At 35.4% G+C, this 12,186-nt stretch overlaps 1 protein-coding gene across 1 annotated transcript; it reads right to left on the bottom strand.

The window, feature by feature from the left end:
* Positions 1–293: 293 nt before the first annotated feature.
* On the bottom strand, positions 294–9,483 carry LOC140833078 (protein transport protein SEC23 E-like). Its single transcript, XM_073197493.1, has 12 exons — positions 8,577–9,483; positions 8,175–8,348; positions 7,103–7,264; positions 5,613–5,755; positions 4,184–4,259; positions 3,939–4,108; positions 3,768–3,849; positions 2,863–2,940; positions 2,390–2,551; positions 2,016–2,279; positions 1,671–1,775; positions 294–920 (listed from the first exon to the last, which is right to left on the bottom strand). Exons 1-12 carry the CDS (start codon positions 9,333–9,335, stop codon positions 768–770), a joined length of 2,328 nt encoding a protein of 775 aa, XP_073053594.1. The 5' UTR covers positions 9,336–9,483; the 3' UTR covers positions 294–767.
* Between the last annotated feature and the right edge of the window lie 2,703 nt (positions 9,484–12,186).

The following is a 12,186-nucleotide window of genomic DNA, read 5'->3' as shown; positions in this document are numbered from 1 at the left end:
TTACTTTGGTGTTTAATGTCCTGAGAATGTCCAGTGTAGTTATATGATTACTCACCTTTTTACGTATTTTAATGACAAGAAGCCAAAAACATGACTCGGAAGACATCATGTTGGATTCGCAAATTCATTCGATTATTTTATTTTTTGACAAGTGCCGATAGGATGTTTACATTAAATGAACAAATACGAAGTCCAATTTCTTCCAATGTAGAATGAGGTATACTTTCAACCACATACTTAAAAAATTCAATACACAAGGTAACTAAAGCTGAGGAAAGAATTACAACAAAACATGTAAAGAAACCAATCCATTCATACATGTACGTCCAATTTCTTGCAATGTAGAATGACATCTAGTTTCAACCACATCCTTAAAAAATTCAATACAAGAGAAACTAAAGTTGAGGAAAGAATTACAGCAAAACATGTAAAGAAAGGCAATCCATCCATACATATATCCCTAATCCTTCTGTCATATTAAAAAGAAAAAGAAAAGAGGGGGGGGGGGGGGGGGGGGGGGGTGGGAGCCTTCTCTTAATTTAAAACTCACTATTTCGTCCCCATACTACAAATTCATCAAGCCCCCTTAAGCTTTTCAAAGGAAGGCCACTCACACCCCACAAAAATAGAAAGTTTAATTACCAATGCACGTAGACAAAAAGTGACTATGATTTTGCCGGAGGAGCACGAGGGTGGGAGAGAAATGTAAACTCACTCTGGAATTTCCATTTAATACAAAGTAATTGAATCCCAGGTCTTTCATGCTTTTAAGAACCTTGGACAGCTAGCTTCTGAAGATGATCAAGGAACACTTCAAGGCTAACATCATCGGTGAAGATGATGTCAGAGCCAGGCGCCATCATCTCATTTGCATTACTATAGGTGGCAGATGGATTCAACTTAGCCAACAGGAATCTTGCCTGTCACAAAATGGCATTCCAATTATTAGAAACACGTGAAAGTATCATATTCAAGATAGCCGGTTTCTGAAGAACAATTTTTCTGGCAACATCGAAATTTTTCACATGAAAACAACGGAAGGCATTCTACCTATAAGAAATAACTAGAGACATGCATAGAAAGGCATAACAAATTCTTATCATTTCAGTCATACTAGTTTATTCTATTTTCTCAATTCCTTCAAGACATACAGAAGGTTTTTTCTTGTTTATGTTTAGGAGTCGTGGTTGGGTTTCGGAGGCGCCTTTCACTTCCTCAAGCTGCTACAGCAAAGCCAAACATGTTCTCTCCAGCTGTCCATTATGAAAAGGTTGACACGTGCAAGGATTGAAGAGATGCATATTTTACGAGATCATGTTCACCAAGATTTTACATATAATGAAGATAATTTATATGAATCCAAGGGTGCCTCATTTATTACAAAATGACTGCATTTTAAAGATATGAACTGAGTTCCACAGCAAAAAAGCCCAAATATGAGAGGAGAATAACAACAAAAACACTCCTGAGAGTAGAGTAAGGGCTAACAGCATGTTCCCAGCTAAAATCCAAAAATGGTCAAGTTTGCTAGAAGCTAGGATTCACAAACATGTGTAGTTGAGGACAACCAATTTGTGGGCCAGGACCAATATTTTAACTAACAGGTAAATGTATTGATACACAGACAGATCAAACAACACATTTAAACAAAATTTAAGGACAAAGGCTACCTGCGAGCCATGCTGATCACAAACTACAAGCCTTGGTGCAGGAAATCGATCGCGAATTATCAACTGAGCATCTTCATGTGGAGCTTGCAATAAGTGTGCAAAAGCCTATGACAAGGGAAAGGAGGTATATCTCATGAAAAATTTTCAAGATGTAAAAGAAACCAAAAAGATTCAATAGAAGAAACCAATTCCATAACCGCATATGGAGACCCATAAAAAATAATACCCGGTTTCACAACAATCACATTCATAAAGCTGACACCCGCAAATGAAAGCACCAGCACTCCCAAAGAACGAAAAATCTTCACCGTCAACAACTAGACCAACAAAAAGTGAAAAACACACCTCGTGCTCCGGCTGATTCTGGTATCCCATGTTTCTCCATTGAGCTATTGTCATTCCATGAAAAATAACTACACTAAAATATGCATCCAGCAAAAGAATACGATCAGCTCCAATTGATTGTACATCCAGCAAAACTGGTGCAGGGAGCGAATTGAAGGAATAAGATATCAAGGATGGTTGAATCATCACTGCAGCATTGCTCACAGTTTCTCGATTCAACAAAATGCGGAAATAAGCAGTCTCATCCGGACTATTATTGAACACCTAATATAAAAGCAAGAAAGAGAAACTACCAAATAAATGTGAAAGAACACTTTTAACGCTAATAATGAAAAGAACGGCATAGGAAAATAAAAACCACACAATCAATTTACCTGTACAAATTGTGATCTTCGCAGATTAAACATAAACTGAGGAAATAAAGAAAACCCAGGATTCAAGGTGAATGAGGATGGATCATCTTTACGATAATCACCAAATTTGGAACATAGGCGAATTAGATTCCGATCTATCCATCTTGTAGCATCAAATCCATCCTGAAAATCATGAACAAGATACACTAAGTAAAGTAAAAATGCAAGATTATTATATTTAAAAGTACAAAACTTTTGGGATGATCTCCCCCAATATTAATTTAACAATGCCGCTTACTAACTGTGCTTATGCATAATTTGCTCTCAGCAGCATTTAGATAAAATGTATATAAAGTACTGATATATGTGCATACTACATAATTCACAGTTAAGTGATGCAGTATGCTACAAAACTGAAGTGATACACCAGAAGCTGGGGATTTGTGTTTGCCACATTTATCTGATTTATCTACAGAGTACAATAATGTCAGTACCTCCATTTCCATTTTATAAGAAGCTAATCTAGCAGTTACCACAGCAGCAACTTCTTGATCAAAACCTTGCACTAAGTCCTGAAGGCACCGGAAAAAAAAAATAGAATTAGCCTTTCAGAAAGCAACTTTCATAAATTTTGCTAGAGAAAACACCCCAAGATTATTTATTAAAGGAGAAAAAAAAAACAGGGTAGGAAAACTAACATGATATGATATCACAAGCCTATGTTGTACAGGAAGATGGATCCACAGCGAATTGGGATTTCTAATTAAACTCAGAACTTAATAAGACAATTAAAAGGCGCTATAAATTTGATTGAGTTGAATACAGAGACCAAAAAAGGACAATATAGCAATTAAAGGCCTACATCTAAAACAGCCATGCATGTTTGAGAAATTATCAACTCTATTTTTTCTTTTCTTTTTTCTATTGAAGTTGTATGAGTACTATCTTAAAGCTATGAGACAGAGCCTTCTGTGCATGACATGAGGTCTGGATCAACATATTGTTTGAATCTCACAGGAAAAAAACATGTCCCATTCAATTTCTTTCAAACTTGCATTTCCAACGGAAAATACATAATAATAAAACCCAGAAACACCATCCAATGCAATTTTTTCACGTGTTTGTTGTCCTCTTTTTTCTTGGGTTGGGGGGGTGAGTTGGGGGGGTGGGGGGTTCCGCATTACAAAGCAAGCACGAGATCGACAAAATATGAAGAAAATTTTTCTTAATAACACCCATCAATTGTTTTAATAACAATAAAAAAGAAAAAAAAAACAAGGAACAGCCACGAAACATCCTATATTTAAAAAACACGGTTATTATATGGAAGATCTTTCTGAAAGTTGTACAAGAAAAAAAAAATCACAGCAAATCAGATAGAAACAATTATTTATCCTACCTCATTGCCCACTGTACTATCTACCCATCGTCTAGTAACAGTAGTGACTCTTAGCCTCATCTGGCCATCAGGGCTCTGATAACTGCGACCAGAAGAGAGAGTTGACATAAAGGGTAGTGCAGTGGACAACATTGTTTCCAAGAAGGAAAGTACTTAAGATTCTTGACATACCTCGTAAGGAACTGGATGAATAATTGAGGATTTGTTCCTGAAGAATCAGACTTTTCGCTAGAAGAAACATCAAAGAAAACAGTTAAGCAAGTATTTCTGTCAAGTCCACACAATTTCCAAGCTGTAGTATTCCCCTCGCCGATAACTGTGTTGGCAACTGAAGGTCCTTTCTGTAACAGTTCCTCATCAGAAGTGGTAAATGACAGCATGCTCAAAAGAATTTATTGAACTTGGAAAGAACAAACCTTCTCTAGTGATGAGCATGGCCCAATGATCCCTTGGATTTTTATATCCTTCGAACAGTTAATCTCAAGTGTGCCACTAAACACCAAGCAAATATCAGTAATATTTATTTTCATGATACAATCTCTTTGTCAAGATACACAAAACAATTAGATGAACGTCAAACAAGAAAAACGACATTGATCCTCGTCACATAATTTGATGGTTCCTTTGTTCACAAGAAAAACTAATAACCACAGTGGAAACACTATCATATAAGATCCAAATTATACACATCAAGAACAAGCAAACAAAACAAAGTTTCCCCTTTTAAAAAAATACAGGGTCTATAAAATTCAAATAGAGAACTCATTTGATATAACAGCTCAAATTTCAGTTAATGGTAAGAGACCAAAGATTAAAATAATAGAGATATTGAAATATAGCCTGAGGTTAACAAGAAGGTGGCATCGCGACTACAATTTCAGAAGTTGCCTATGCATTACATTGACATACATTAATATGACAAGCCAATTGCAATTCATGCATATTTCTCTCTACTATAAAACATTCAAGGGTAGAAGCTGTCAACTCTCAGTGAAGGGTTCCAAGCTTTATTATGTTTTAAATCCAACCCAAAACACTCATAAAATATTCAGATATGGGTAACCTAATAAATGAGATGTGTCCTTGAGCTAGAATCCTTGGACAAGGGTCAGCAACATTTCAAGAGGCTTCAAGAAAATTACATTCAGATATAATAAAGTGCTAGGAGAGCATTACATGGAAATAAATTCGGTACAAAGTAACACTCACACAAGAGATGGCTACACATTATCATAAAAAAAATTCCAGTAATAAAGGAAAAACTCAAGTTATAGGTCTCTGTTAAATCTTATGGGCCTTGCTGTATCTGCTACTCCTACTGTAACAAACTTTCAAAAATTAACATAAAACAACCCCTAATAAGAAAATTTTGTGCATAGGCAAAGCCACAAATAAATAAGTTCACAAGGGAATGATCAACCCTCTCGCATTGATACATGCACTTCATCCTATTTGATTAACGTAGACCAGCAAACCGCCTTCACTGGCGAATATAGGTGTCTGCCTTTAAATTTTTGGGTTTTAAGTGGCCTTAGATTGACACAGACCAGCCTCACAAATTTGTCTATATTATTTATAATTACCGCAAACCACTAGTTTTTCTTTCTTTTGATATTTCTACTTTTTCTTCCATATCAACATCATGCTACTAACTGGCTACAGTCTGTTTCTCGAAACACATTATGTTGCAAAATGGCAGATGAATTTTGAATTTAAAATTTTCTGCACCTGATCTTTATTCAGATTGTCCATACACCAAGAATGGCTTTACCAAAAAAAGAACAAAATCAGAAAAAAATACATGAAAGTAAAACGAGTTTTTCATTTCTAATTTCTTAAACTGACTTGAATGAGAGACCAAGACTCTGTTCTCCATCTTCAAAAACACGTTTGAATGAATTCTTGAAAACAGAGTGGCCAAAACTTTCAGCTAGCACAACGAGCCCACCACTATTTTCAATGGCAACCTTCATCTCAGCAATTCCAACCTGAAAAACTTAAATCGTAAATTGATCATTATAAAGGAGGGCTGTGATCGAAAATGAAGCAGATCTTAAATCACTTGTCTGATGTAGGGGTGGGCATAAAACAAGAAAAACCGAAAAAACCATCCGAACCGAATAGTTCGGTTTAAATGGTTCAGTTTTATCGCTTTTTCGGTCGGTTGTGGTTTTAAAATTTATAAAATTCGGTTTTTCGGTTCGGTTTTCGTTTTAATCCCCCAAAAAACCGAATAACCGAACTGGCCATATAATTGTTAAGTATAGGGTTTTTATGTATAAGGGGTCATATTATTGTTAAGTATAAGACTTTTTATGTATAATGGGTTTATTAAGATTTAGGAACTTGGTATCATTGACCCTCAATTTTCAATTCGATTTTTTTCTCTTCTTTCTCACCACTCACCAGTCGACGTTGTATATATTTCAATTTTTTCGTAAGATGATTGGTGTTCAATTCAAGCTGGTTTACACCTTGTTATCATTCCTATTACTGAATATTCCGTTGGATTCATGCATTTTCCGTGTTTACATGGTTAATTAGTTATATATTGTTATTATATTCATATATGCTGTCATTGTACACAACACATTTCACACAGATATATATATATATATATAAGATTAAGTCCCACAAATTAAATGTTTAAAAAATACTATGATTTAGATTTTAAAGGCATAAAATGACGTATAATTTTATTTCTTAACAAATTTTAGCTAACCATATATAAATGACAGTCAGTATAAACCGAACCGCATTACAAAAAAACCGAACCGAACCGTAATAAAATTGTTTGGTTTGGACTAGAGATATTCAAAACCGAAAACCGAACCGTTGTAGAGTAAAACCGGACCAAATCGACCGTTGCTCACCCCTAGTCTGATGCCCCAAAAATCCTAAATGGGTCCAGAAACTGTATATAGGTCAACAATACAGAGGTCGATCAAGTTTTTTGGGACCCTAAATACTGGTCACAATAAATTTTTATGCTAGAATGATAAAAATAATAAAGTCCCATGCTGTGAAACATTTTCTCGCTTATCCATTTCGGTAAATAACCTTGTGAAGCAGAATATCCTAGATCTAACGAACGACAATCTTCCAACATAATAATAAGAAAAAAAACATTAAAAAAGTAATTATGCCCAGCTCGATGAATCTACAATTCATCAACAATGTGCGTATAGAATGAAGTTAGAATTTATTTACTTTCCTTCTCGGCTTCTCCTTTACTTTAATTTTTTTCTTTGAAATTATCCTTCTCCTATACTCTAATTGAGCATAAGCGTATATAACAACGCTGAACCAAACTATTTGAGCTGAAAAGAACACACCTGATCAAGGGCAGAGGCAAATACATCCAATACATGCCCCTGACTGACCAGCTGTTTTCCAAGTTGCTCGTAGAATTGGACAGATTTCTTAAAAAAAGGTGCTGCATCCTTGTCAAGATCCTTGTGGGAACGAACTGGATCAGACAAATCTTTAGATCCAATCTGCAAGGAAAAATACCATGTATTTTCACTTGATCAATATCAAGCAAATTAATAATGTCAAGCATTAATACAAGAACGATTTTTTATAACAGCGAATATCAAAATAAATGATCATTTACGACTATGGACAATAGTTTAAACAGATGTCAGAAATACAGAGATCCTGGGTCACGCGACTGTTCAGAAATACCATACACGCCTAACGAAAACAAAGAATATAGAAAAATGTATAAATTGCTAAAATATGTTCCTGGTCTAATGATTTAATCACTCAGACTTTTCAATCAAGATGTCCCAAAGTTTTAAATGCAAACTTAAGTTGAAAAGCCAAAATTTTCAAAATCCCAACACTTAGGGAAACAAGGTGCAACTAGTAAATGCAAAATAAGTAGCAAGTGCAAGATCGATCAATATCAAGCACTAAAGGAATTGCGATTGATGATAGTAAATGGAAAATATTTCAAGGAATGTAACATGTTACGTGTTCTTAGGTAAAAAGTGAACTGCTTTTTTAGAGTAAACTACTGAGAAGTAAATTACAGAACTGATCTGAAATTAGTTGGGATTCAGAATCATTTGTTAGTGAATTCCAGGAACACTAAGACCACAGAGTCTATAAAATGTAGTGTTCCTTCTGCTGGATCAGCTCATGAATAGCTGAGCCTCAAAATTCAAAATATTTTTCCAATAAATAGAAAATAAAAAATATCTTATGCAGTGTGTCCAGCATGCAACCAAAATTACTCCGTAGAATCTCAGTGTAAATTCATATCACAGTCACGGTTGGTTAATCGCAAACTTATATTGAGAAACAAGAACTAAAAAGGCTATACATCACTAAACGGTAAATGATGCTATAACAAAACAAACTGCAACCTCCAATCTAAACATATAAAGTCAAAGGCTTTACCGCTCCTGGGCCTTCAGTACATGGACCTCCTACAAATGCGATAATTCGGGCACCGATACCTGTAGTGCATGCACCTAGTAATCCAGCCGCAACACTCAATGCAGCTCCTGTACACCTCGATGCCCTGTTTCCTGGTGCCACAGGCCATTGGTCTGTTCCCAACTCATCCAGCAACTACACCGCAAAAAAAAAAATTAAATAAATAAATAATAATACAGGGATGAAAATCTAATGCCCAAAATTCAAGTTCGGCAGTTGGAGCTAGATGAGCTAAGATGATCCACTCATAATGGAGGAAGTGCTCCTAAGAATCTTTTATTTCTGGTTCACAGTTAAAATTCAAACAGAGTCCACATATAGATAGAAACAAAATTTTCCACAATTATAAAGTAGTTAAATCACCGAATCAAATGAGTATTCACACTCAGAAGCCGGCAATAAAAAACGATCGATGCTAGCATTGGGAGTCGCTCCCGCCATAGGGCTCGGACCACCACCACCCATTGGTCTGATAGGTCTTCCACCAGGAGCCCCTAGTCCCAACTGCTCCAAGACCTGATCTTTTGTCAACTCCTTGGACCCTCTAAATACATAAACCTTGGACATCTCCGAAAACCCCAATTCATGCACCTGAACCTGTGTACCAAACGACACAAACCCAACCAACGCGTTATCCGGAAGAACCCCGATCGCTCGTTTCAGCGCCGATTTCGCAAAATCCAGCTCCTCCTCCAGCATGCACGTATCCAAAACAAACAAATAAATAGGAGAAGGGTTGAAATTCGGTAAATTCTGGTAGTTGGGGATTAAGTACTCGATGGACGGGAAATTAGGGTACAATTCGGCAGGCATGTTCGTCTGCGATATCGACGAATATTGCTGCGGGAAATGATTCCTCTGGAAGCAAAAGGGGCAGATCCAAATCATGGCAGTGAAATCAACGCGGCAGAACGGGTTCAACACGGCGGTGCAAGTCTTGCATCGGAGAGGAGGATACGGGACCGCCTGCAGATCGACGTGAGGTCTGATTGGCTGGATCGTTGCGGCAATCGGAACCACGCATTTTGAAGCTTCGACTTTGGACCGCGGCCAGTTGAGCCATGTCATACGAACTCCTTCAATACCTTCGGGATCGCTTTGAGCATATTCCGGCGCCGCCATCAGTGAGAAGAGCTACGGAATTGGGATTCGAAATTGGGCGGTGTGTTGGACGATTTTTGGGGGAAATTTTTGCACTTGGGCGATCCCCGACAACAAGAAGGGGGATCACAGGATGGAAGGAAGAGAGGGCAATCAAAAAATTTCAGTGTGTTTTATAAACACGTATATTTATATTTATTCAATATTATATAAGTTTAATCGAGTTTATATAGTGCACTACGTAGGTCTTATTTGATAATTTATTTTTTGTTGATGTATAATAAATAATTAAATATGAACTAAAAAACAATTATTGATTTTTTTCATAATTAATTGATATAACTAATAATAATGAGTAGGTCTCTTGTGAGACGATCTCATGAATCTTTATCTGTGAGACGGTTAATCCTATTGATATTCACAATAAAAAATAAAAATTTTAGCATAAAAAATAATATTTTTTCATTGATGACTCAAATAAGATATATGTTTTACAAAATACGACCCGTGAGACCGTCTCACACAAATTTTTTCCAATAATAATTATTGAAGTATATAAAATATTTGGCTTTTTTTTATCAAGACTTAGAGTTTATATTAAAATTTAAAACTTTAGAGATTATTTTACAAAAGTTTTATTGGGTTTTCGCTTAATTTATTGTTAGTGAACCGATCAAGATAAATTGGGACGATTTTTTAAATATGATGATATTGTTGTGAAAATGTAAAAATTTATGGTAAAAAGTAAAAATCTCAAACTCTCAAAATTTACCAAACTACACACTTTATAATATTTTTCTCTTTACTCAATTGTGATTTTCTTCACAAATGAGAGATCTATTTATAGGAAATCTTTACAAATAATCCAAAAATAAAATACATCATTAGCTACATCATCACACACTAATTTTCAATATTTACAACTCTTATTTTCAACATTCAAATATTGAATACACACATTTTAAATATATTTTTCAACACTCCCCCTTGTGATGATGATCATAATGATTGTCTTTATTACGTGTTTTTATACTGCCTCGTTAAAAACCTTACTAGGAAAAATCCATTGGGATAAAAACCATAGTAAGGGAAAAAGAGTGCAGTCACGTAAACTTCCCCTGATGTTGACATGAACAATTCTTCACAAATTTCGTAGATTGCGCATTCCAATATTATATACGTGTTTTCTGAATATTGTCGTAGGAAGTGCCTTTGTGAAGAGATCTGATGAGTTTTCACTTGATTGAATGTGACGAACATCAATACATTTATTCTTCTCTAGCTCCTTGGTGAATGCGAAGAACTTAGGAGGAATATGTTTAGTTATGTCGCTTTTTATGTATCTCTCTTTCATTTGAGCAACACATGCAGCATTATCTTCATATAGTATCACAGGCTTCTCGTCGAATGATTATCCGCATGAGATTTGTGTTGGGTCATTGATTTTAACCACACACATTCACGACTTGCTTCATGTAGTGCAATAATCTCGGCATGATTTGATGAAGTTGTTACGAGCGTTTGTTTCTGCGAACGCCAAGAAATTGCAGTGCCTTCACGAGTAAAATCATATCCAGTTTGGGAATGTGCCTTGTGTGGATCAAATAAGTATCCAGCATCGGCATAACCAATTATACTTGGATTAGCATCTTTTGAATACAAAAGTCCCAAGTCTGTCGTTCCTCGTAGATAACGGAATATATGTTTAATTCCGTTCCAGTGTCTCTTTGTTGGATATGTGCTAAATCTTGCCAACAAATTTACGGCAAAAGATATATCAGGCCTTGTACAATTTGTAAGATACATAAGGGCACCAATAGCACTTAGATATGGTACTTCTGAACCAAGAATATCTTCATCTTCTTCACATGGTCGGAATGGATCCTTTTCTATGTTTAATGATATAACAACCATTGGAGTACTTAAAGGATTTGATTTATCCATATTAAAACGTTTAAGGATCTTTTCTGTATAATTTTTCTGGTGGACAAACATTCCACACTCTTTGTTCAATTTGTAAACCCAGACAATACTTGGTTTTTGCAAGATCCTTCATTTCAAATTCTTCCTTCAAGTATGACACATCTTCTTGAATTTCCTTATTCGTTCCAATGGTGTTTAAATCATCAACATATACAGCAATAATTACGCATCCGGATGTTGTTTTCTTAATGAAAACACAAGGGCATATTGAATTATTTACATATCCCTTTTTCATCAAGTGATCACTTAGTCGACTATACCACATCCGACCGGATTGCTTCAACCCATATAATGATCTTTGTAATTTCACAGAATAACATTCTCTGGGTTTTGAACTTTGTGCTTCAGGCATCTTAAATCCTTCAAGGATTTTCATATATATATATATATATTACTATCAAGTGATCCATATAAGTAAGCTGTAACAACATCCATAAGACGCATTTCTAAATTTTCAGATACCGCCAAGTTAATCAAATACCGAAACGTAATTGCATCCATCACGGGAGAATACGTTTCTTCATAATCAATTCCAGGTCTTTGAGAAAAACCTTGTGCAACAAGTCGAGCTTTATATCTTACTATTTCATTTTTCTCATTTCGCTTTCGAATAAAAACCCATTTGTATCCAACAGGTTTTACACCTTCAGGTGTAAGGACTATAGGTCCAAAAACATTACGTTTATTTAGCGAATCCAATTCAACCTGGATGGCTTCTTTCCATTTTATCCGATCCAGCCGATTTTTACATTCACCAAAAGATTTTGGTTCATGATCTTCTTTATCATTTATGATGTCGATTGCCACATTATAAGAAAATATATCATCAATTTCTTCTATATCTTTTCGGTTCCATATTTTTCCATTATTAATATAATTTATAGAGATT

The sequence above is a fragment of the Primulina eburnea genome, chromosome 5, assembly GCF_022965805.1.
Source record: "Primulina eburnea isolate SZY01 chromosome 5, ASM2296580v1, whole genome shotgun sequence".
Classification (NCBI taxonomy): domain Eukaryota; kingdom Viridiplantae; phylum Streptophyta; class Magnoliopsida; order Lamiales; family Gesneriaceae; genus Primulina; species Primulina eburnea.
The sequence above is the reverse complement of the archived record's forward strand: the minus strand, read 5'-3'. Positions and strand labels throughout refer to the sequence as shown.

Excerpts from the sequence above, each read along its gene's own strand:
- LOC140833078 (XM_073197493.1), bottom strand. The coding sequence starts at position 9,335 with ATGGCGGCGCCGGAATATGCTCAAAGCGATCCCGAAGGTATTGAAGGA. Across the intron at positions 8,349-8,576 it reads GTGAATACTCATTTGATTCG|TTGCTGGATGAGTTGGGAAC; the intron begins GTGATTTAACTA and ends TTTGCGGTGTAG. Across the intron at positions 7,265-8,174 it reads GTACTGAAGGCCCAGGAGCG|ATTGGATCTAAAGATTTGTC; the intron begins GTAAAGCCTTTG and ends TTTTCCTTGCAG.